The 26,678-nt window shown below is 42.2% G+C and overlaps 1 protein-coding gene across 2 annotated transcripts in view; it reads left to right on the top strand.

The window, feature by feature from the left end:
- Positions 1 to 26,678, top strand: part of LOC129111524 (adhesion G protein-coupled receptor L2-like) — a 64,112-nt gene that overhangs the window by 25,507 nt on the left and 11,927 nt on the right. For both annotated transcript variants that reach the window (XM_054623505.1, XM_054623513.1), the window contains exons 5-14: positions 8,211 to 8,510; positions 9,962 to 10,062; positions 11,834 to 12,019; positions 17,046 to 17,229; positions 18,740 to 18,862; positions 20,184 to 20,389; positions 20,837 to 21,010; positions 22,155 to 22,364; positions 23,637 to 23,857; positions 24,650 to 24,716. In XM_054623505.1, the coding sequence (XP_054479480.1) occupies positions 8,211 to 8,510; positions 9,962 to 10,062; positions 11,834 to 12,019; positions 17,046 to 17,229; positions 18,740 to 18,862; positions 20,184 to 20,389; positions 20,837 to 21,010; positions 22,155 to 22,364; positions 23,637 to 23,857; positions 24,650 to 24,716 (1,772 nt within the window). The remainder of the gene's footprint in view (positions 1 to 8,210; positions 8,511 to 9,961; positions 10,063 to 11,833; positions 12,020 to 17,045; positions 17,230 to 18,739; positions 18,863 to 20,183; positions 20,390 to 20,836; positions 21,011 to 22,154; positions 22,365 to 23,636; positions 23,858 to 24,649; positions 24,717 to 26,678) is intronic.

Below are 26,678 nucleotides of genomic sequence, written 5' to 3'. Positions count from 1 at the left end.
CCAAGCCTCAATCAAGAGTATGTTGGAGGACATATGAAAAATACTCAAACTTTAATGAGTTCTCCATGCATGCAAACTGCCTGCTCAACTGTTCACGTCCTGATGTATGTAAATGTAATTAACAACTGAATTATCATAATTACCCTCCTTGTCTCAAAAGAGGCTGTGAGAGGAGGAAAGTGGCCATCACAGAGCATTTTCAATGAAGGGTTTAATGCGCTCTCTCAGCTACTGTAATGCCTCGCTAAACATAAATGCCACATAGGCTTAGCGTTGCCACTTGCTTTGGGAACAGTGCGTTTAATCAAGGGAACCCAACAGAACATAGTTGTTGATTTCACTCATTATTCCAAGTAACCGTTTCCGTCCGCGACGGCGTTATTGGGATCCAATCAAAAGTACGTCCCCGCAGCAGAACTTGTCACTGTGGGTCATTAAGTGTGTTTTATGGGAACACTTTGAAATGTTGCGAGCTCAAGAAGGAGAGAGGAGACTTCTCAAGATGCCACGGCCGGCAGCAGCAGCGGCGGCAGCAGCAGCAGCGGCACACAGGGCTTTGTGAATGGCACTTGAAAATAATTGGTTCTTGTTTATTAGGTTTTTTTCAGATCTGCCCCTTTAACTTCTTTACTGTGAAGCTATTAGGATTTATTGCAGCCCATGATGTGGCGTTGAATTAAACAACCTATTCTGCAGGGTAATCTAATGGTGCTGAAATAATGTCTCTCTCTCTCTGTGAATCTGAGGGGCACTCGAGGCGTAAAGGAAATTAATTGTGCCCATTAAGATTCATCGACCACAGAGCGAAGTTACACCAAACCCACTGTTTTTGCTCTTCGTTGTAGAACTCGTGTAACACGAAGAGCGTCTCTGTCCTTTTCTGTCAGAGGCATCAACCTTTACTGCGATGCTCATCCTAGAGAGGTGCTGAAGCGTCTGCAGGATTAGGGGGTTATATTAAGGGAGTTTGAGCAAAAGTGATCAAAGCAGAAAATAATTGACCTTAGCAACTTGTCTGCATTTTCCTTCACCTTGTGCAGAGTGTTTGTAACAGTGCAGGTTTTCTTAATTCTGGCCGTGGTTGAAGTGATTAAATAAGATCTAGACCCATATTGATCGCTCCGCTTATTGTTCCAAACAATTCGCACACATTTAAAGAAAATGTCTCCCCTCCGCTAATGCATTGTGAACACAAACCAGCAGTGATCAATACTTAGAGAGTCCTCCACCTCAGAGGGTCTCTCTGAAAAGAGGTGCTTGCCAATAAAAAGCACACCAAAGCGAACACCGTTACAAAATTAGAAGGACACCGGTAATGCATTCTCTGTGATGTACAAAGGCATCAACTGATTTCAGTCCAAAGCATAAAAAAAAAAAAAACAATCAAGACGGAGCCAGCAATTGCCGAGAGCATTTCAAACTAACAAGGAGAGAAAGGAGGAAATTAATTTGTATTTGAGGTAGCATTGATCTGAGGCCTTAAGGACGAGACGAGAGCCATAAAAATGAATGGCTTTGTCCAAAAGGCTTAGGCGCTCGCTGTAATCTGGAAGCAGTGAGCACAAGTGGGCTCGGCGCCGAATTGAAATGTCAAGCAAAACCACTATTTCATATCCTGCATGCCACACGATAGATATCTATCCTCACAAAGCTGGTGTTACTTTTTTTTTTTTGCTCAGCCATTTTGTGGCTAAACCCAGCCGTGCACCTCGCTGCACTCTGCGCTGCTTTTACATCCCTGAACGATGCCTCCAGGTGAGCCGTCAAGACAGAGGACATTTATAGATCTATCATGCTCTAAGCCGGTGTTCCACCCTCTGAAGCATGATGTTCGGCAACAGGAATAGAGGCTGAAGTGAAGGACTCAGGAGATTTGCAAGTGCTCTAATTGTTCTGCTTCAACACTTTGGAGATTATGGCAGGAAATTGTTTAAGTATACATTATAGGCATGGACGACAGAGAATTTAGGAGTGTTTTTGCTCCGAATGTATTTCTGTCTGCACATATATCTTCCTGTCTGCATGCATGTGTCTTTATTGTGAGCCACCTTCCTCAGACTCAGACTGGTCTAGTTGTGACTGTGCTATGTCTGCTGCTCTACACAGCTCAGTTTCAGGCCTCATAAATTACCCCTCGAGGACACAGGATATGTCCGGCAGAGCTTTTTCTGTCTGCTGCTCTTTAAAGGTCGACGCCATCTGCGTTCTTTTCCGGGTTTTTCAAATGGAAACGCCCCACTCAGCCGTCAGCAAAAAATGCAGTGACGTAGGTTACCAAAGGAAGCTGATCAATAAGGTTATGAATAATGTGAACGTTAGCTGTGCTACCTCTGGAAATAACTGAAAGGGTTAGGTAGGATTTTTGAACGGGGGTTGTGTTTTTATACTCCCTTTTTCTGTCAAGGTCAAATTACTGTTTTTGTCAGAGGAGTCTGGTGGCGTTTACGAGAACGTAATAACGGCTCCAGTACCCCATCGGAGAGGGCTCTCTGACGGCTGTGGATGGGAAAAGCTTACATTTTTTTCATTATTTTCACAGCTTTACCTTGCCATCAGACTGCCTTTTCTGATGGATAGCTGAAGATCTCTTCAAAGCCATTAGACTCCATTGACAACAATCAGTAATCATACTTTGCAGAACACGGGAGTTGCTGGTCTACAGCTGCATTGATCGGTTATCTTGTTTTGTGTTATTGTGTGGCTTTTGGATCCGAACTAATGTCCACAGCAGTACATTGCTTAGCTTACTCCTGTCTGCACATGGAAAATATTTCTAGAAAGGCTTGGGGAAATAGCATTGAGGCGCTAAAACATTGAATGTTCGGATTTTAATACATAAGGAACACCACTGGGAAGCTCCAGAAATAAAAAAAACCTCAAAGATAATTGAGCCGCCCTTCAAAGAACAAGTGTTAATAATACATTGAGGCCACTAAACAATTCCTCAACGGCTTGAGTTTTTTTCATTTAGCAGAAATAAAGACAAGATAAAGACATTTTTCACAGCGTTAACTAAAATAAGTGCAGATGAATAGTCTTGCGGCTCTCTACCTTCCATTCTTAGCTCTGTGCTCCCGTCAAGTAGGCTTGGATGAAGCAGAACAGCATGAGCGCATATAAACAGCCTAATGTAAAATTCATGTCTTCTGGGACTTGTTTCTCTGTCATTAATTACCAGCGCTGGCTCTAGGTAAAGAGGCAAAAAGACCAACTGTAGCTCGCACACAGTTCTTATCCTCAGAGACAGTCTTGTTATTGTGTCAAGCTTGAACGCACAGCGAATAAAGATACATGAAGACCAACACACATGGAGTCACACCATGTCTCGCTTATTGTGGCGTAAAGGGCCACCGTCAGCGTCTCAACATGCCTATTCTTTTTGCTAAAGCAAATGTTTGGGAAATACATTTATTCACTTTCTCGGAGATCAAAACCACTCTCAAGTCTGTTCAGTATATATGAAGCCAGTGTTGCATAATTTAGTAATATGTTACAAAAATGTGTAATTATTTATTTCCTATACAGTTGCACTTTCGCTGTTTGAGTTGGATGATTTTCATCTCTTTAAGTAAAGAAACTCTCTGGGACGTGATAGCTAGCCTCTACCAAAAGATTATAACTCTGCACAGGCAATGCTGCATTCAAGAACCAGCTAGTTTTGCTCAGATATGTGAAGTCACTGCAGCTAACAGTTAAGTTAGCTGGTCAGTAAACGCCTCCACAACCTAAACTTCTCTATTTCCACATCTTAATTAAAGAGTGCAGTAACGAGTAACTAAGTTATTTTGCTGTTGAGTAATTAGTATAAATTTGTTTTTAAATGAATAGTATGTATGGGTAATTGATACAATATTTCATAGTGAAACCAAATGCTGTAAAAAAATTAATTATTTTTATTTTGTAAGTTTCTAATCTGTCCCTAAGAACGTAATGCAACAAAAACAATCCAAATTTTAATGGTGGTTTATTAATATAAATTTCTTTTTTTTTATAAAAAAGCATATTTTGTCATTTATCTGAAAGACATTAAGAGAAATTGGTCAAACTGCTTTCTAATTAGACTAACAAAAAGGCTATCATTACGGTTTGGTTTTTCCTCCTGTCCTACCCATTTCTTTTTTCAGTCACCAGCCTCCACTGTGTTCACAGTATGATGAAAAAAAAGTCACAGGTGTTTTTCTTTCTTTCTCATTTGGATCGACAATGGAGAGTTTGCTCACCATTTTACATGGTTAGAGAGGTGTGCGGCTGAATCAGGCGCTTTTCAGTTCAAGGACAGCTAACTTCCAAGGGAGAGAAAATGAGACTGGAGCTCACATTGATTGGTTTTCAGCCTTTAACAGTGGCAACAGAACCCGCTAAAGTAGAGATGATTTCTTAACTGAGCTCTGCCTGTTCGATATTTCCTTTTGTCTGTTTGTCATTGTACTGGGAGGGATTAAACCTTGTAAGCGATTCATCTTCAAAATTTAAACCAATTGAAAACAGCTTGATTTGGCTGCCAGTTGCCATTGCTCTTCCCTAATAGCAGGTATTAGGCGGCTTATGATCCATTCATCCTGGCGTTTGCATGGACATGTAGATCATTTTTACTGCTCTGACTGCTTGTGTGTAATTTGAGTTAAAATGCTCTTTTAGTGCAGCGGCGAGAGCTACAAAAGGCAAGGACAAACACAATATACATCTCTGATCATCTGATTATGGTTTCATATTTTTTTTGTCATCTTCCCCACAGTTTCGAAAATGACTCTGGGGGGCTATAAAGTGGTAAAACTAATTCCGCCTCATCTCTGATGTCTTGATTGATGATCTTGCATTATGGTTTTCCCCTTTTCTTTTTAGCCCTGTTTTAATTTACGCACTCTGGTTTAGACTCAGCTGACAGCCATTTTTCAAGTGTTCAATCTCAAACTCTTCCATTATTTACAAGAGGTATTATTCAGCATATGGCAACCGTATGCCTTTGGTGTCAGATTGCCCATAAAGAGTGACTTCACCGCCTCTTGAGGGAAATGGCAGCTAATTGGTGCAGCCCTCTCTTGGTTGAGTGCTACCAGAGGACACAGGGCTCTTACTGGAGGGGAATGTGCTCCTCGCAATCAAAAGAAAATTGTAGCGCGCATGGTGCAGAGACATCAAAATAAGCCCAGGAATGCTTACACTTCTGACAAGAACGTTCCTTGATGCCGTATTAAATGAATATGTTGTTTATTTGATGTTCTCCATGTGCTTTAACGTCACACTCTGATAACCAAAGACATACTGACTGTAAATAGCCACAAAGATAGTATCTTGTCTTTGATTAATAAAAAATCACTCAGTCGGATTAATAAAAGCGATATGTTTCATGATTCTGCCCGAAAGAGTGAACATGAGAGAGAGACAATGACAAAGTGTCTAGTAGCATGAAATGACAAAATAAGAATGATACGATATGGTAATAGAACATAAAATGTATAATTCATAAGGTTTTATCTCCACTGGATTTTGTGAGTGATTAAGGGGATTAGGACGGCCACTCGCTGTTATTTTCATTTTGGTTTAATCTGCCAAACATTTCCTCTATCAATAAGATTAAACGTTTGATCTGTATAATGTCAGAAAATAGTGAAAAAATGCCCATTCCGATACCCTTCACAAATGGGTTATTGATCGATTAGTGATTGAACAACTGGCTGGAAACCCAAGGAATACATTTACAATTTAAATTAACAGAAAAAAAGCCGAAACGCTCACCCTAAAAAACTTACAGTGATAACCAGAGAACAATCTGTACTTTTGCTTGAAAGATGACTCATAGTCCTCATTAGGCAGATCAGCAGTTCAGACTGTTTATTTGTTTATGAATAATACCTGTTATAAATTATATTCAGTGTTACAGAGCGATACCTAAGATTTGCTATGAAGTTAGCAGAAGCTATTGACTCCCTTTTTATACAAAAATACCCCAAAATCCCTGGCTCAGGCTTCCAGTCTGGAACATAATGTGAATATTAACTGGGGTTTTTTGCCTTAAATAATGTTAAATTGAAAATAAATTAGGGTTTCAGACTGTTGGCTGACTTTTCCCCTTGGGCTTTATGGAACTATGGTTGAAATTTTACACAAATTGTGACTAAATTACTAAACACGAGAGAATAACATTTATTAATTATGAAAATAGTAATTAGTTGCAGCCCTAACAGGTGAATGTGGACAAATATATATAATTTTAAATCCCCAGTTTTATGCATCGTCTCTGAATTGATTGCATCACTAATGTTAATATATGCTAAAAGCATCTGCCGGATTGAAAAAGATGCATTAAAACCCAAATGCCTAGGCCAAACTAAATACTTCTCTGTCCCGTGTAATAACTTGTGATGAGGTGTGGGTGGTAGAGGGCTTTGGACCCGTGACTCCCAGCAATATGGTCTCTGGAGCAGGTTAATCAGGGGGATGACAGCAAGCTGTTCCAGGAAATGCATATTAGGTCTCGTATCAGCCGGTGGAAAAGCAGAAGTTTGCTCAGGTATGGGGAGGTTTAATACTTTCAAACCCAATTACACTTGCCCTTGTATTGCATTATATGCATATATTGAATCAACACAGTCAGTCCATGAATCATGCTCACTTTCCCTGAGACAATAAAAAATCTTCACTGGCAGTACATATATTTGAAACACTTCTTGTTTAACCCCTTTTCTTAAACAAAGTGAGCTGTTTGTCTGTTTAGGAACACTTTAAATTCACTTTTCTTTATATATCTTACAAAATAAAAGTGGAAGACTACGGCAATCCTGTTTCTTTTCACATTTCCAATCATCTTAGGTCCTTCTCTAGCCTTCGTTGTTAGTATTTCTGAACCCCTTCATAGCCGTTGGTGCTAACTGAAGGCTTCATCATCGTCAGTTCACTTTAAATGAACATGTCAGCTGTTGCTTTTGCAGCCTCACTGGCCACTGCCAACCTGTGAATGTGCAGCTGACAGTCACACTGACTGAATGTGTAAAAAGGTAATTAGCGAGGGCTCCTTCCAGGGGAAAAGGTCACGGAGTAAAATGTCACAACTCGGCCAACACTGTCGGGTTATTTAGGGTTAATTTTCTTATAGTGACCATCACAGGAACTCTCACAGAAAGTCTTCAACCTCCCGTGGCCTCATGACCACATCGCCAGATATCAGCTTTTTTCTAATAAACTCAGATATTTCACTGGAATAAAATAAAAAAGCAAAGATTCTCCTGAAATGTGGGCTTTGTCGCCGTTCTCTCTCAGGAAATGGAGATATGTGTCTGATGATGGAGTGTCAGATAGCATGGTATTGCATTTTCCCAGAAGCACCCAGGGGAAGTGAAGACAACACTATAACGCCTTTCTCAACGGCAGACCTCTTTGTGGGTAGCTGTCTTTATCTCTAAATATGATCCAGTGGTTGTGGGTAAGAGATGTATGATCATTCATACAGGAGACTAGTATATCCGTGTAGACACACACACAGATACACACTAACAATCACTCCTCCTTTCATATTGGCTGTATAGGATATATAGATTTCCTGTTTCTGCTCTCATTTCCTAGTTATCTCCCGGCCCTCTGCAGCAGCTATCCCTCTGTGTACATGCAGTCATTTCTTTAGCAGGAGCACACCTGAGCAAGGGAGCAAACACAAGCGCAACATGGATTTGCCTCGCACGGAAAGCGTGGATTGAATACAGTGGAATCACATTATTGCTGATGTATGTTTTTCGCTCGGAGCAGTGCAGTTCTCCTTCCGCACACCAGCTTTATCAAAGTGAGAGAGATGAACCAGGCAGACAAAAAAGTGAAATGCAGACAGGCTTTGTCTTCATTGTTGACATTTAATCAGCCCAAGGTACTGACTCTGTTGGGAGGAAATCACTGCTTTGTCAAAGGATGCCCCACCGCCACTGCTTGTCTAATTTATGGGCTTAAGTACACTAAAAATAGCAGGAGATAGATGTGTCGTGTTGACAGGTTTTGCCTTGATTTTGTTTAGTGAGGGAGCAGCAAAGAGGTTGGAGTGACGATTGAAAGCTGCACGAAGCTTTTTATTTCCAAGAATTATGGGCAGCAGTAACTCTGGCAATACCAACAAGCCACGGGACTCAAAACAGTTGCAGTTCCCCTACTGCTAGAAACGATGGGAGTTCAAGGCAGGGACATTTATGACTCGCGCTCTAACAGCTCCACTCTTCTCTCGCTCTTAGTGCCAACCAGCGAGGATTTCTCGCCCCCGTCCTCCGTGCTCAGGACCACGGTCGTCAGCACCACGGCCGTGTCCACCGTGAAGGGGCAGGGTGACACCACTGCAGCAGGCGCCGACCCCAGAGATGGGAGGGACCCGTTCGAGGACAACCGTGGATCATCGGCTACAGCGGAGCCCACCGTCCCGGAGCTGCCACCAACACCCAGACGCTTCTGTGAGGCGACCAGGAGGAGAGCCATCGACTGGCCCCAGAGCCACACCGGGAACACAGTGGAGAGGCCCTGCCCCAAAGGGACCAGAGGTAGGCCCACCACCTGTGTGTTTGAGACATGCTGATGACATCCTATAACTAAATAGTACATTTTTTTTTTAAAGGTACAGGATATTTGATAAATATTCTGAGATGGTTTTAATCCTTTATCCACCCATTGTTCTGACTGCAGGATGCTAATGCTATATAAAGCTGCTAATACTATAAAATAAAATGAAATCCAGGTACATGCAAATGTGTTTCCAAGGAAACTAAAACTCGGAAGTTTAATAGTATTAGATAGTATAAGTATGCACATTTTATTTTTACAGCAATTTTTTCATCTTGTGTAAGTCCAGCTATTTTTAATCATCTTTATTATTCTCTACTGCTACGGCTCTGTAGAGGTTAAACAGGATTAGTGGGGTTTCCTTTTTTTTCTCTCGCTTTTTCCATTAACATTTAAGCATTTCAGAACACAGAATCACACTTTCAGCATACAAATGATCCGGAACAAAGCTTCAAAGATCCTGACTAAATCTGCTAAACTGGCCCTGTCACTTTGTTTGTCTTCATTTAGTCAGTTTATCTGCTATTTTCCATCTTTGCCTCCATGTACTGAGTCTGTGACATTTTAGCTGGGGGGCATGTCAAATTTAAAACTATAATATAGCATGATTAGAGCCTGTCACTTGCCCCCGAAAATTGGTAACATTGCTCCTGTTTGTGTGTAATTTCTTCGTTTCCCCCGCTAGCAGAGCACAGAGAGCAATGAAGATGATGGTCAATATCTGGGAATTTTATGAAATAGAAAGCGCTATCAACGCCCAAAGTCTAGTTATTTCTTAATTACATTCAGACCATTTATTCACGGTTATTTCTTCGCGTGCCAAAATCCATTTTTATAAGTGTAGGGCGTCAGCAGTAAGGGGTCCATGATGCTGTCATACCAGTTCAGTTGACAATGATACTCACACAGGAAGTCTCTCACTAGTTACCTTAACACCTCGTCACAGAGACTGACAGAGCTGTCACAATACAAAGCACGGATGAAAGCGAAAAAAAGAGACAATGTTTTGACTGTGGGGGTGAAAAGGGAACAAGTCTTGGATTATGTACAGTGTGTTGTCGCTGTTGTCAGTGCCTCTCATTAGGAGTAATTTTCATCCAGACATGCATGGCATATACAAAGTTTACAATGCTGCAATGCTTACAGGCAATAACAAAACCAGAGTCCACTGTTATTTTCTGTCATTTTGTCCGAGCTACGTAGGAACCTGATGTTTTTAGTATGCCTTTTACTTTATTTTTTTGTTCTGTTTGTCTAGACTGTACAAAGCTTGCACCCTTTCAAATTGTTTGGAAGTGGTTTGTTCCTGCCGAGCAGTTTTAGTTTCCTGCACCCCAGAGTCTGTGTGAATGGGGGGATCAGCGGGAGCAACCGTATCCCAGCAAGGTTTTGGCTTCCCTCCAACTGTTGTGTTTATTCCGTGGTACTGCAGGCATCGCCTCCTTCCTCTGCACCGTGGCGGGGACCTGGTGCTCCAAAGGACCAGACCTCAGCAACTGCACATCCCACTGGGTGACTCAAGTGGCACAAAAGGTAAAACCGGAATGTGTCAATTACAAAATAAAGCAGCAAACAAACAATGTTCGACCCCTCAAATCAAACATCAAGTGATCTCTTCTGCTCGCTTGGTTTATATTTTCTCATACCAGCGGAGATGTGGTCAAGGGTAAATATCATGAAAATGGGTTTTTCTTTTCAAATGTAGCTTAAATACAGTGTGGGAGCAGAAAGAAATGAGCTATCAGGATTAAATGCCACGTTCTGCAGCCAGTTACTGAGAATCAAAGAGCCAGAGCTTCTTTCTTCACTGACTCTTCTGCTTTGATGTTCTGCAGTCATGCAGGTAGAAATCTAAAGGAGACACACAGGTAACAGTTTCAGTAGCCTGAATGCACCGTAGTGCAGCACAAACTCAGGTTTTTCTGATTTTTCTTGACCTTAAAAAACAACTCGCACATGCAGCAGCTTCAGAGAGGGTTTCTGGGTGCTGGCAAGAGGGTGACCAACTGAAGAACTGTGCCCCATATCCAAACTTCACTATACTACCAATTATATGCAGGTTATTGGAAAGGTTACTTAAGAAACAGGCAGTATCCACAGTAAATCTTCTTGATGTTTGATTGTGTGGTTGACACTATTGTTATATAGAAGCTACTTACGTATGCAAAATATTCGAATACATTGTGAACGGTGATAATAAAGCTTCAGAATGATCTCGGGGGAAAAAAACGATTCTTTGGAAAAACATTAATGATGCGTTCAAGGCATGTTGGCGCAACTGGAAGAAAAGGAAAACCTCTTGTTATTCCAACTCAGGAATGCTCAGTTATTATTCCAAGATGGTTACACCCGTATTCTTCGATGGGGTGTGAGTACAATATGAGTCACAGTTAGATACATTTATTTCTACATACCCTCTCATTAAATAGTGAAACTGGAAACAAAAAGGGTACAATTGGCTGAGTTGATTGCATCGATATTGAATTTTATTTAGATGTAATTGCCACCGACGGTGGTTTTTGCAGCCTCTACGCCAAGAAAAATTTGTTGACACTTCTGTAGCTCTTTCTGCCAAGTCGGAGATAACACTTGTCAGAAATGTCTAATATATCAGACTCAGAATTACACCTTGGAATCTGAATGGTATGCATGTTATTCCCACTCAGTCACTCGTAATTATGGCCTGTGTGATATGACATGAACGCTGCACTGGCTTTTCTCTTTGTGAAGTTTAATTGGCAGTGCAATTCCAAAGTCACTTTTTGATTGATGTGTGTGCATGTGTTGCTTCATTTCCTCTCGGTGCAAAGTGGAAAAGTAAATAGATTTCTGTGTATACTAACCTCAAAAGCGTCATTCCATGGAGATTAGCATATGGTATATAGTGTATAGCATGAATATGTAGAAGGAAACTGCGTCACAGCTCAGTTAAGGCAGATTGGTAGAGGCTGGGTATAAAAAGTAAATCACTTTATCACAAAATAACTGTTCACTGATCACAGATGAGAAGACAAACACTGACAGCTAATCATTGATAAGAGTATTGGTGTGTATTATTTTCTTCAGCTTGTTAGTTACAGTTATGCTATTATGTTCCCTGCTAAACATGCGATCCCTTTGTTTGTATTCATTCTGCACACAATTACTTTCTTTTCTTTCTGATCAAGCAATGTTGCTAAAGGGATGATGACTCTGAGGTGTATGCAGGATTCATTATTTCAGCTTCAGCTTGCAGAACCGTCTCAGGCCCGCTTCCCTGACGCTTCACTGACTTCCCCCCTGTTTTCCTCGCTGCTGCATTTAGATCCGAAGTGGCGAAAATGCTGCTAATTTAGCCAATGAGCTGGCACGCCACACACAGGGCCCGGTGTTCGCGGGAGACGTCAGCTCCTCGGTGCGCCTGATGGAGCAGCTCGTGGATATCCTTGATGCTCAGCTGCAGGAGCTCAGGCCCAGCGAGAAGGACTCAGCTGGACGCAGCTTCAACAAGGTACTGTGAAACTCCTATATAGCCTAAACTTTCTACCCTTTTTTGCCCAAACTCTGTGTCAGCATGACTCAGGACATTCATTAGTGGGACACCCACCAATACACCCAAACCTGCGCATGCACTCAGCCACATTAATGGGCAGGCACGGACTCAGGTGAGGGGGTTAAGGGAGGCAGGTCCAGCCCTGAGGGGGAAGCTCATTCCTCCACATCCCCCATGGTAATTACCGACTTTGGAAACACAGGCTCACCTGGCAGTTCTTAAAGGAGCTAATGGCCACGAGCCCCCCACCAGCACAAAGAAAAAACTTCATTTGCTGACAAGAGTGGAACAGCTTCTGCAGGCACTCGTCAAAAAAAAGAGTAGGCCCAAGAGACGTACCTACAGCTCTCAGCTAGAGGCAGTCCCATGCAGAGATGAGTGACAGTTTGAAAAATACATTGTTATTCAGATTTCTTAGACAGCAGTTGCTGTATAAACAAAGGTAAAAGGTTATTTGCACCAAACTGTCGCCCATTGTGTGTGCCTTTTATGTTCAAGACAGCTACTGCGCTGGTACACAGTTGAAGACAAGAGCTAACTGGTTTCTCACAACAACAGCGTGAGATTGGCCAATGACAAGAAACAATGATGGATGCTAAAGGACCAAACCAGTGGTTTGATTATCTTTAGTATAAATCAAACCAACATTATTTGTATTCAAGGAGCTAAAACCCTGCTATGGTTCTTTAACAAATCAACAAGTGGTACTCAGCGGTGTCCATGGCAGCAACCTCGTCCTGGTTGCAGAAATATTTTCCTGCATATGTTTGCAGAAGGTGTTTATGATGTGGAGGTTACAAGTCTGGATACAAAGAATATTTTATCTCTTTGTTTTCCTCTTCTGTTTAAAAAAAGATACGGTATGTGATTTTCTCCGGTTTGAGTCAATTAGGTGGGATTAGTTAATGCCAAGACGCCGTCCATGTTGTTGTTGTTTTTTTGTTTAACTAGAATATTCTTTCCATGCCATGAAATTCAAATGACCTCATCCCACATTGTTTATCTCCCTCAATGTAATTTAAAGCATCACTAATGGGCAGCATCAGAATCTAGTCTCAGCATTTTTTTTCCCACAACACTACTCTTCTCCTCCCCTCACTATTATATGACCCATATTCACATTTAGAATTCCCCCGAATAGCATTTAAAGCTGTCGGAGCATTTCAAGGTTATAGTTTATAGGCCGGTGCCTTTTTTCCCCTCTTTTCATTAATTCTGTAAATGGTAAGTGGCATGATTTAATGCGTCCTGTGTTCTTACCAGCTCTTTTCTACAATCTGTCTTTTGTGCTTGATCCTCTTATTGTGTGGAAAAGCTTCAAAAAAGAGAGAAGACATGCAGGGCGTACATGAAGGTATAACTCCTACTGTAGGCTTTTCTGTGTTGCTTTTGTACCCCCGTCTTCTAACGCCTGACCAGAAGCATGCAGCACTGTCTGTCTCTCTGTCCTTGGTTGTCCTGTTACAGTGAGTGCCTGGTGACCTACTGCTTGTACAAGATGTGGCTGCTTCCTCATCTGCCTCGGCTGTCTGTTCTCCCGTCATTCTGTCCATCTGAGGATGCCACTGTCAATATCACTCTGTCTTTGTCCTGATTCTTCCCCCCTCCTCTGTGTGCTATCACTTGTACATCTTTCTTTCGTTTTTTATCTCTCTTCCTCTTCTTCCTCCCCCACTCTTTCTCTCTCTCTACGTCTCTCTTGTCGGCTCTTCATACATTGTGTGAATAATTGCCTTCCCACGGTCGTAATTGCACCTCCCTGTCAGCTAGAAGTGTGATCAAAGTGGCAGTGTGCTCAATTTTCACTTGCTTACATTGTACAATTTCTCGTCTCCCTTGTCCCCTTAGCAAAAAAAAAAAAGAAAGTCTCCTATCCCATTGCAGTTGTGTTTTATCTGTGAGATTAATTTCTGAGCACATTAATATGTTTATGTTCCATTCTGATTTTTCAGTCTCTCCCCCCAAGACATTTTGCATTTCCTTTGCTGTGTTGAGTATATTTCCTCGAGTAGGTTCTGCTGAAAGACAAGGGCATGGTGTAAACACTGGGGAGGACATGCATTGCATGGCATAATACAAATGAACAGATTCTGTATTTTTCTGAGGCTCATGGGACCTCCCTGCAAGTTTGAGTTGTTTTTACTTGAGGTCTCATTTTACTGAGAAATAAAAGGGCGATGAATTTCCCTCAGCTTTCTTAGAGATGACTTTTTGGCCTTCTAAGAGCTCAGCTTTATGGATGGTTGTTGTCTTAACACAGAGGTTCAAATTGGAAATAAGTGGTTAATTACATTTTCATTTGCTCACCTCTGGTTTGTCTAAAGCAGCCAAGGTTTTTTTTATGTTATGTTTGTTTCTTTAAATCCATCAGTACAACACTTCGTACAAAATACAAAATTTCATGGCAATCCATCCTACAGTTGTTGAGGTATTTCAGTTTGGACCAGACATTCATGGTGCCCAGAGGATGAATCTTTAAGACTTGGGTGATCCCCTGACTTTTCCTCTAGCTCCACTATGAGGTTGACATTTGTGGTTTTGGAAGAGCACTTAACCATTTATCCTTTGCACACTGATGATGGACAATTTAAAAAAGTATCTTAATTAATGCAGCTGAAACAGAAACATAATTTTTTATTCCATGCATTATTCTTCCTCGTCAAAAAACCGGCAACTAGATTACCCAAAATGCAACTCATCTGCAACAGTTCAGGCAGAGATTTGGGGGTCTTGTCTGGATGGTTACCCTAGATTTGCAAAATGTGCGAAACTCTTGCTAGGCTTGCTGCTATATGACCTTCCCTTAACATCAAACATTCAAAGTCAATGCCTAACCTCAATTTTGCAATTTGAGGAGAGACTAGATGTTGGTGTGCTATACTAGTAGGGGTGGGTGTAGCCTCAAGCTGCTAGCCTGAAGCAGAGATGAAGAGCGGTCCCCAGAGGGTCTGGTATCTTCACCTCCTTCTAACTCCACATCTCCAGATGTTTGATCATTTTTATAAACTTATAAACTGAGGCTGAGTCAAGTGACAGCACTTTAGGTAATTTATCAAACCTTGCACCACTCCTTCTGTAGACACTAAAGGCTTTATACAACTTATTCCTCATCTGTAGTGCTTCCTAAGACCTTTTCTCCTTCTCATTTTGGGCAGGATTTAATCGCAATTTGTCTCTAAATACCTTGTGTTGTGTTAAATAATGTTTCATACACTTTTCAAATATTTTGGTTGATTCTTGGAGACAACTGCTGAGGTGCTGTCCATGGCGTTGAAAGCCTCGCTCTGTAGATTAAGTGTGCTAGTGCTGTAATAACTGTCCCCCATCCTTATGAGAATGCCTATGTTGCGTGCTTAACTTCACTTAAGGGTCCAGGTTTGAGGGGTTAGAAAATGATGGTCACTCTAACCGTTAATCATCCGCCGTCGCTCTTGAAGTCACCGCTATTGTTTCGCTGGCCCCGTTCGCCGAGCTCATTTCATTTTCTCAAGCTATAGCGAGCTATGGAGGCTCCTCTGGTAGCACCCCCAGTGGTTTGTCAAGTGACCTCCAACAAGGCAGAGAATTAAAACAGTATTCAGTCCGAACACGGATTCTTTCTTTGCTACACAAATTAGAGACAGGCGACTTTTCTATTCTCCTTTTGGAATTCATGGGTCCTTTGAGGATGGCTTACCAGGATGATGGCTCACCAGGGGGATGGGGGGGGGGGGCATGGTCTGGTTGTAAAGACTTCGACCATGTAATGGCCACTGCTCTCTCTCCTGCTCACACACTCACTCACACACACACACACACACACACACACACACACACAGACAGAGCGACTTAACTCCCATCATAGTCGCAGCTCACGAGCTTCCAGTTGCCGGCAAGGTCGGGGCAACAGAGATTGATTTCTGTGCTCATGCCCAGATATGAAGACACGCTGAGAGCCCTGCGTCTGGATACAGTCTTCGCCGCTGCGGTTAATATGAGCCCAGTGGTTAAATGTTGCGGTTAATCATATATCGGCACAGACTTTGGTTGATCCCCTTTCTTGTTATTCCAGGCAAACGGATAATCCCGTCCGTGGTCAATTAGTGTTTTGGATAATCACAGCTGTGACTAATTGGTACAGTGAGCAAGGGCTTGTTGTCCTTAATTACCGCTCTTGTGGTGGGCCTTGCTGTGGTTAATGGCACCTATGGTTAAATTGTCACTCTGATTTACCACACCAAGGGCTGAGCTGGATTCTGAATCTTTGTACTGTCAACGTTGCGGTTGGTTGGAGTCATGAACTCCTCAAAGGTCAAAGGAAACTTGTTTTATCAACATATGATACTTGTGTGAGTTGTGTGGAATGTTTTGCTTACTTACTGCTTATCAGAATGCAGGAAATGAAAGGATTGCCTTTGAAAACAAGCAGAAATGTTCCCCCGTCTTCACTCAAACTGCCACTCTGGACATGGATTTCAGGGATAATGCCCACTTTCCTGCAGGAGAATAGTGTTCAAGGCCATAATGGCCAGATCCCGTCAGGGAAATAAGAGTTTTGTTCATGGTGGTAATTGTTCTTTTGGATAATAGCAGCTTAAAATCAGGAATTGAGAAAGCAGAATTGTAGACAGCCTCATCCAGTGAAGGGAAGAAAAACATTTGGTTTGTATTTCCTCTTCCCCTGAAGCGCTTTTACATTATTCAAAAAAGAAATTGGTCCAATAGAGGCCTCTGAGATTTTTTCGTAAACAGAATATTAAATAATACATACTGCATTTATTATGGTCATTATTATTTTAATACCCCTGACTTTCTTGAACCCTTGTGTCTTCAGTCGGAGTGATCTTGATATTTCAGTGTGACTTGTTGTTGCTGCTGTCACTGTCGGCCATGCATGCCCTTTTTTTTAATCATTTGCTGCCCGGTCCCCGCTCTTTGTTATTAAACTGAAGTTATGATGGGAGGAAACAGCAAGCTGACATTTCACTTGTCTCCATGGATACAGGCGATTGTGGACACTGTTGACAACCTCCTGAGGCCGGAAGCTCTGAAATCCTGGAAAGACATGAATTCCACAGAACAAACGCACGCCGCCACAATGCTTCTGGATACCCTGGAGGAAGGGGCGTTTGTCCTTGCCGAAAACCTGATTGAGCCGGCGATCGTCAAAGTGCCCGCAGAGAATATCAGTAAGTTGCTCTCCAAAACCTTTAAAAACAGACAGAACTACATGTACACGTGTGTCACGTTTTAGGCTGTGCACCACCTGTCACTAAAATAGATTCAAACTGAGTGAAAAATGATGATGAAACTGGTGGCTTTTTTTAGCTATAAAATGAGAATATGATTTAAAAACTTTCTTGCTGATGTCACAATAAGTCAGATTTGTGCAATGAACTGTAATATTTCTACTCATAGCTGTTAGTTGCTATGGTTATGGTCTCCTACTCACCCTTTTTGTCTTATACCTCATTGATTTTTTATCTTTTTCTTGCATAGTAAAGTCACCTCATTGAGTGTGTGCTACAAGATGAACTGTGCAGACCTCTGGGGGGAAAACAAAGAAGCCCATTGAATGGCATTGTTCCATTCACACAGCACTCTATCTGAGCCGTTCCCATTAAGTGGTAGTTAGCTAAGCTGATAAGGACTAGTTGCTGTGTATCTACCAAAAGCACTGATTAATACATTGTGTAATTTGCTGTATATTTGGCCACTTAATCACAGCATTCAGGCAGTTTTTCTGAGCTCGTCAGGCTCCCGCTTATCTCTGCAGCAGAGATAATATTGCAGCGGAGAAACATAAATAACAGTCACATGAAGAAACACAAAACCTTCGGAGAACAGCTTACCTGACCTCCCTTGAAGAGTTGGAAAAAATGTGAAAATGATTGTTGCTCCTAATTAGCAGTTTGTCGACGCCAAAAACGACGCCTCCGGGCAACGCAACAAGGGCAGGACGGGGGGAAAAAAGGATGGAGAGCAAAGAGAGAGCTAGTAACTAGGCGGAGGGGGAGTGCAACCAGAGAACAATTCCTCATCTCCGACTGTCAGAAGCCATCTATCTGAGGAAGTGAGGCCGTTTCTGATGGGAGGGAGTGTGCTGATACGTGTGTCCTCCTGACCCCTCAGTAATTTCACACATCAAAGGGAGCACCACCCGGCAGCTGGCATACCGGAGAGTGAGGGGCTGCTGGAATTTGGAGGATTTTCAGAGATTTGCTCGTCGAGGCCCAGAGTTATCTGAACCCACAGGGGATAGAAAAAGTAAAAAGTAAAAGCTCAATGATATTTTTGATCCTATGAATATTTGACATTCATGCTGCAGTAGGCTGCATGCTCGCATTTGCTCATCCTCTATCATCGCCCTTGTTGTTATTTTTCTCCTTGTGCTCTAGCCTCGGAGGCTTTCACAATGCCAGCCAACAGCTTAGTGACATGTTTTTTTTTTTTTTTTTAAGTAAATGACACTCTACAGGGTCTTGCCAATAAGATTAGATTCTGTTACTGGTACATTGAACCTTGAGTCTTTACACATACCCTGCCGGGCCTTAGCGGCAGAGCTCTATTAAACACCATGTTCTGCTTTGGAGATGTAGCCAAGGCTTAATACATCTCTCTCTCTCTCTCTCTCTCTCTCTCTCTCTCTCTCTCTTTCTCTCTTTCTCTTTCTCCCCCTAATCTCCTACCATCTCTTAGTGTTGGATGTGTACGTGTTAAGCACCGACGGCCAGGTGCAGGACTTCAGGTTTCCTCAGACAAGCAAGGGTGGAGCGTCTCTTCAGCTTTCCTCCAACACGGTCAAAGTCAACAGCAAAAATGGTGAGAAAAATTCATTTTCAGCTTGTCTTTTCTTTTTTTGGGGTTGTTTCAGGCGTTGGCTGGTGATGTAAAAAATGATGTAGTAATTTTTCGAACAAAGCGTAGTGCAAATATGCAAGTTTTTTCCCCACTGCCAGGAGACCAGTGTGTTTTTTCTGGTGTGTGACGCTCAACGTTGTCGAGTTAGTAAAAATGTTACGATGGTTACTTATTTTTTTTATTTCTGTTACTTATTTATTCATTTTCTCTTTCAAACTCTCAAACCAGAGTTGGTGATTCTCGGAACAGTGCACAGACTGTACTGTAATCATTTTCCAAATCCCTGTTGATTTAATTTATTATATCTTCTCTTCAACGTGAGTCACATACCATCGCACAGGAAAAAAAGGGCGGAAAATAAGCGTATCCAACCGGCTGTGATGTTTCCATCACTACTGATCGGAGCTACAGCCATGACAGAATTCTGCAGGAATGAGACCTGAAACTCGGCAATGAGTCAGCATTTTGGCACTTCCGGTTCCCTTGTCTCTTAAGTCAATAAGTTTTTCTAATGGGTTCTTTGGATGCCTGAAATAAGGTCTGTGGTCAACAAAAGGTTAAGAGATTTAAATGTTTTGTGCTACAATATGAAATCTGTCAGTAAAAACCCCCTTTAATGAATTTTGAAGCTTTAATTTGGCTGCTAACAAGTGACTAAATGAGACTACCAAACGTCATCAAGCAGAACAAGTCCACCTTCACAGCCTTGTTGTGTATACTCGCATCATGAGACAGCGGTGTTGTTTATGTAAGAGAGCTATGTGATCCTGAGTTAATTGAGAACAACAGCTGTTGTGGTTTGGATTTAACAACACAAATCTAACAAGATTCTGGTACATTGCTAAATTGAGTTTCAACTCAACACTAAAATTAAACAACAAATTTAACGCCAACCTAGCAGAGATGCAGAACTTCAATAGGTCACTGAGGATAAAAGCACCCATATCCAGCTCTCATGGTGCAAATTCATAATGGGATCAATGCTGCCCCCAGTGCCCCAACCTTCAGTCAGTTCATGGACACAGGGGTCTACAATGAGCCGCTTAAAGGAATAGTTTGACATTTTGCGAAATCCGCTTATTCCAAAGTTTAAAAGTGGTATCGACCTTTGCGTCTCAAGAAAGCGAATCAGCGTTGTTCCTAAAATGTGGAACTATTCCTTTAAGGTTTGGTGCATTCACACAATGAATGAATACATATCTCTTCACTCAAGAGATCATTTGTAATCCACTTGTTTATGCTCCCTCTGGATGTCTCATGATTGTATTATATCCGGTTGCAGGTGTTGCCAAGCTAGTTTTTGTGCTCTACAAACACCTGGGTCAGTTCCTCAGCACCGAGAACGCCACTCTGAGGGGAATGGGGGATCCGAGCAAACGCAACCTCTCCCTCACCGTCAACTCCCACATCCTGTCTGCTTCTATCACCAAGGAGTCGAGCCGTGTGTTTGTGGCCGACCCCGTCATCTTCACACTGGAGCACCTGGATGTAAGTTTCCTTCTGAGACTCACCCTGAACACACTACGGAGCCGGGCTGCCAAAATACTAAAAACAGCTGCATAAGCTTTTTCTGTAGCGAGGGGCAAATGTAGAAAAATGGTTTCTGTAAAGAGAAGGCATCTATATCATGCCAGTGTGTGATGAGAGGTGGGAATAGATGGGTTAGAGAAGCTTGGAAACTTTCATTGTAACCTTTTTTATTTCCTTCTTTTCTTTCAACAATTAATTGTAATTAAAAACTTAAATTGTGCATATACTAATTGGTAAAACACACATAAGCACAGTCTAGTCACCAGGTACACTGACATCCTGTTTCTTACAGCTAGAGATATGAAATATACAAGGTGTGTTTGTGTACAGTCATGCATATTGCAGCGTATATCGATATATGTTTCATGATCTTTCTCTCTCTCTCTCTCTGTCTGTCTTTTTTAGAAGGAGCACTACTACAATCCAAACTGTTCCTTCTGGAATTACTCGGAGCGGAGCATGATGGGATACTGGTCCACTCAGGGCTGCAAACTGCTGGAAACCAACAAGAGCCACACCACATGCTCATGCAGTCACTTGACCAACTTCGCCATCCTCATGGCTCACCGGGGAAATGTGGTAAGTGGCCCACTCCTTGTGGTTTGCACGCGCTATTTTTCTGTCTCAGTTAGTTGTTCTTCCGTCTCGCTGACAGATTTGTGCACACACGGCAAGAGCAGGAATGGCATTTCAGTGGAGGTAATTAGATTATTGCTGGAGGAGAAGGTAAGGGTGGGGGAGGGGGGGGGAGGAGGAGGAGAAAAGAAAGCAGGCTGTCACTTTAAAAGAGCGAGATTGTGGATCAGGATAGGAGAATGCGTTACCATTATCAGAGGTAATTATGTTTTACCTATGGTCCGTGTCTAATATTCCTCCATGCGTACGTCCCTGAGAATCATGGGAAACAGTATAACCTCAGCTTTAACTTGTGTTTCCACCCCTCTTGAAGTGGTGCAGGATCCATTTGGTCGCGAAATGCAATTACAATCCAATTACATGATAAATGGCATGTGAAGCGAGGACCTATAGCCAGTAATAAATGTGGAGGATAAGTTTGTGGTTTGTTTAATAATACGTCCCATTTCATGAACTCTGTCCCTGTCATCTGTCTTAACCTCAACCTTAACCACAAGTCGAAACCAGAGCCCCGAGGCTGGGCTTAGCCTCACACCAATTCCCTGCACATCACCTCAACTGCAACTCCTGCCCTCAATAAAATTACAAATATCACAGGGGGAATTGCCTCACTTTGGGGGCCACCGTGTCCTTGAGTGATATTTTGCATGTTCAAGTCTGCTATTTTCACATTTGCCTGGTTCCCATCTTGAAACCCGCTCAGTTTTTGATTTTTTTTTTTAAACACGGTGTGATTTGACCTCAGAGAGGAGAACCCACATGTGGACGACACATAACGTGGTGGCAGTTCTTTGTGGCAGTTTTTTTAAACTGATTTCGCTTTCTGCAACATGTGCGCCATCTCTTAGTGTGACTTTTTAGCAAAAATGTCATGCTAAAAAGATGAACATTTTGGAAGATATCTACTTGATCTGTCCAACTCATATAAACTCTATCTATTTTATTAAAAGAGCATTAATAAGGGAAATTTTTAACGGCCTCTATGAACAGGACAAATGAACCCAGCATGCAAAACCCTGTTTCTATCTCCATATAGTCACATGACTTTTATTTTTAAGACAATGTGTGTGTGTGTGTTTCTGTGCAGGGGGAGGGGAGCGTCCACGAGCTTCTTCTCACCGTCATCACGCGGATGGGCATCGCCGTGTCTCTCGTCTGCCTCGCCATCAGCCTCTTCACCTTCTGCTTCTTCAGAGGTCTGCAGAGCGACCGCAACACCATCCACAAAAACCTCTGCCTCAACCTCTTCATCGGCGAGCTCGTCTACCTCGTGGGCATCAACCTGACAGAACCAAAGGTAGCGTGGAAATTATACTGCAGAGGGTTTTTATCATTCACACGGCTGATGAATAAGCTTGTCCGCTGTGTTTAACCTTTTAAACAGGTGAATTTATCTTTCAACTGGCTATAAAGTGGTCGTAATGTTAGCAAAAAAAGGTTAAGATACCACATATATATTCTGTATCTGCTTGTTGAAACACTTGTAGATCTGTGATGCTGACTGAATGAAATATTCAAACTTAGGAGGAAGGGTTTTTTTGTTTTTTTTCTAGGCTTCACCATTTTACCAGATAGAAATATTCTATGCATGCATGATTTAATACGCAGTTCTCCTACATCAGTTCTATCTTTGGCAACTTTGGGATCTTCAGTTAAACTGAAAATAAAACTCTATGGCTTTGAACAAAGCTTGGTTGCACAATGTGCATTTTAATGATGGACCCACCAGTTGTTTTTTGGGAAATTGTACATTTTGTACTCTTCTACTTACCAAGAATGAGAACAACTTATTGACATCTTTGTATGTATAATATTAAATGCTGTTTTTGGCTAGTGATATTAGCTTAGCTAAATTAATTTAATAGTTATGAATCAGTGCCATCTAGAATTTAAAGATAAACATTCTCAATTCTCAAATATACAATTATTTGTACTTTTTGGTCTAACGCTAACATTTTAACTGAATTGCATTTTCACAAATACTGTAATCTCTTCCCTGAGGTAATTAGTGATGGTATACATATATTTTAAAACATTGCTAATTTATCACCCCATGAAGGTGTTTGCCTTCTTCACACATCCAGCAGATACGGAGCAATATTAGCATTCATTTGGAGCAGTGTTTCTGTCCACCTGATAAATGTAGTGCTAATGTTCTCTCTCTTTTTAGCTCTGATTTTGTCTCTAAGGACTCCTGAGGGAGATATTTGGCTCTTTGGCAGCTAAATGCTCCACTGAGTTCCACGGCTGGTAACTAAGTTTGTCTCTGTTCCAGGCAGGTAGTGAACAGTAGGTTTATCAAAGGAACAGCTGCCTGCTGCTGCAGCAAAATATTAAGCTGAAAAAAAACTTTTGACATTACATGTAGTCATTTGATCACATCAAAAATATTTATTTGAGCAGTTTTTACCAATTGTGATCTAACTAAACTGGTCACCTAAACTTTTAAACTCTAAACAAACGCATAAAATAAAAGTAACTAGGAAAGTCAGATTTGAATAACCTAACTGTCCCTCTGAACACCGCCAACCCCTTTTGTCTTTAATTTCATCATGTGTCTTCCTGTCAGCTGGTGTGCTCCATCATCGCCGGCGTTCTCCACTTCTGCTTCCTGGCTGCGTTCGCCTGGATGTGTCTGGAGGGCGTGCAGCTGTACCTCATGCTGGTCGAGGTGTTCGAGAGCGAGTTCTCGCGCAGAAAGTACTACTACGTCTCCGGGTACCTCATCCCGGCTGTGGTGGTCGGCATCTCAGCCGCCATCGACTACAGAAGCTACGGCACGCAGCGGGCGTAAGTGTGACATCTTTGTAGAGGTTCTTCTTTTGCAGGGATAAAAATGAGGGGCATTAGTCATCCCCTTCTCCCAATCAGCATGCATGTATGTGCTAATGATGGCAATATCACAAAGAGTAGTCCACCTCTGCCCCCTCGGAAAATTTACACCCTGACACGGCTGTGACAGGGTGTAAATTTCAGGAGGCTGTGAGCAAAGCTGCAGCTTTAATGAATGCGCTGGATAGCTGCTCTGGCCCGCTGGGTTTTTATTCTTCACATGTGGATAATTGCCGTCCTTGTCAGTTAAAAGTTTATGCACTTCTTTCGCTGGTCTTCATCCAAGCAGCAAGCTCCATGATTTGTAAGACTGCAATCCTCTAATTTATGGAATTTAAGTAAATGCTTTTTCTTTTTTTTTTCAACCCTTACATTTTATTGCTGTAGTCTTCACTTCATTTCTGTTTCCTGGTGATAAACACAGATCGAGGTACAATTAATTCCCCGACCATCTACAACACAATGTTTACCGTTCATGGTCTTTGGGTATACACAGTCAAACATCCCACATTGTTAGACCGTGAAGTCATGAGACCAATAGCCGCTGCCTTTTAGACTGCAGCTTGTCGTGGCACGAGGCCAACGCTACCTCAAGGTCGGGTTTTCTTCTCTGTGGTCGGTGGAGTCTCTATTCTGTTGCTGTGTCGTATCATCTAGCCAGCTCTGCCGAGGCCTCGATCGATAAGACTCAACTTTGTTTTGGCAATGAGATGATTTAATGAACTGAACATCACCTTATGCCCACTGCAGATGCTGGCTGAGGGTTGATAACCATTTTATCTGGAGCTTCATCGGACCTGTAACCTTCATCATTTTGGTAAGTTGTTATGTTGTGCACATGTATGATAACTTTCTTTTCTCTTTTTCTGTCAAAGAAAATCTTTGAAAAGAGTTTATAGATTTTCTCTCTCTCTCTCTCTCTCTGTGCTGGCAGCCTCTTAGCTCTGCTTTCTCCGATCAATTTGCATGAAAGTAAAGTGGTCCCATTATAGCTGACACGAGGACATCAGTGTCCATTCAGCTATGAAATCCTCTGAAATCAGAATCGGTGCGCAGCAACAACTCAAAGCTGTTTGGTCCTAGCTGTACATCTAGAGAATACTCCCCTCCCGCAATCAAGACGAGGAATCGTCTCAGGCATGAAGGTCATTTGCTCAGTGGGAAAACAAGGGTGATGGTGGTGGTGGTGGGGGGGGATTGAACATGGAAGTAATGAGTGGGTGGGCCAGACAACCATTATCACAGCTCGTAGCCCTGCTGAGGATCATGACACGTCCCCAGCCAATCCCAGCACACGGACATCTCCATCTTCACCCTTTAATATTTTATGTGGTGGACTGGGTGTTCTTGATGCACGCATAACAGACACACACACACACACACACACACACACACACACACACACACACACACACACACACACACGCAAATGCATGCAGGCGGGATTGCATGCACGCATCCCCTGAACAAACACACTCCACATATCTATACAGGCTCCTATGGTAGCACACATGTAAATCTGTCCATAGGCTGTAAATACACTCAAATAAACTGGGAGAAATGCTGCGTGGGGAGGTTTTTTTTTGCGCTGTTTTTTTGCCAGAGAAGTAAGAGACCTGAATATTGTAGAGGACGGCCCCTTGGAGACTGGGCATGATGGGGGGGGGGTCCATATGTAGTTTGCCTCAGCTTTCTGCAGAGTGCCTCCCTGCTTGTCCGTCTGTCCGTCCGTCCGTCTCATCGGATCTGTGTCATCACTCGTGGCTGTGTTAAATGCATCTCCAGCCTCTGGACTCATGCGGACGTAAAGCGGCCCCAGTGGCTGCGAAACAAAACTCGGCGTTACTCTAAGCTGTGATCTAAAAGCCTCTTTCTGTCTTCTTAGCCACTCCTTTTTTCTTCCATCTTTTCCCCCTGCTGTTGTTGGTTTCCATCTGCTTTCCACTCGCACTCTTTGTTTCTATTTTAAGACCCTTTTTTACTGTTGCCCCGTTTCAGGATGCGTCCATATGTTGTATTAATGCAGATTTTTAGGGGGGTTATTTATGAATGAAGAATTTAAAATTAAGTATTTGATAAACTGTAGATCATTTGGCTTTGTTGTCATGCCAGCGTGTACTTTTGTTTTTCAAAATGCACACTCGGATAGAAGTTTTTAATAACGTAAAAACCCCGAACATAAAGTAGCTTTTCATTTGAATATTTACAGAAGTGCATTTCAAAGGTTTGATATGGAATTGGGCCAAATCCAAGCACACCTCCTCCCTTTCCCCTCGGTGGCGTCGGGCCCTCTGGTACTTAGAGAGTCATCCTGAGAGCATGGAAACCTCTCTGGACGTATTGGTTGATTCACTTGAATGTTTTTCCTGGCTTCAGTAAAAATTCCTTCTAAAATATGGCATTGAGCTCCATTTTCTTTTTTTTTGTCTTTTCTCTATTATCCTGGAGCTTTTGTTCGCGGTACATCAGGTCTGTTTGGACTCCATCAGATACACATTCTTGTATTTGATGAGGATTTGTTCTTTGGTATTGACTATAATGTCAAACAAGACAAGGCACTTTCTACGCAGCTTATGTGGAAGGCCAGAGCTGTGTGAAGTAGAGCAAAGGAGTTAACCTCTCGCTGCTGTTTTTTCTATTTGGATGTCGGTTTACTTTATGATCTGCACTGAAGCATTCAGTTATGATATTCCTCCCAGTATAGGTATGCTGGTGTTGATGCTAACTATAGAGCCAAAACCACTTTACTGTAGATTGACCAATACTTTAAGTCAGTGGG

The sequence above is a fragment of the Anoplopoma fimbria genome, chromosome 3 (assembly GCF_027596085.1).
Source record: "Anoplopoma fimbria isolate UVic2021 breed Golden Eagle Sablefish chromosome 3, Afim_UVic_2022, whole genome shotgun sequence".
NCBI lineage: Eukaryota > Metazoa > Chordata > Actinopteri > Perciformes > Anoplopomatidae > Anoplopoma > Anoplopoma fimbria.
This window is presented reverse-complemented; position numbering and strand designations above follow the sequence as displayed.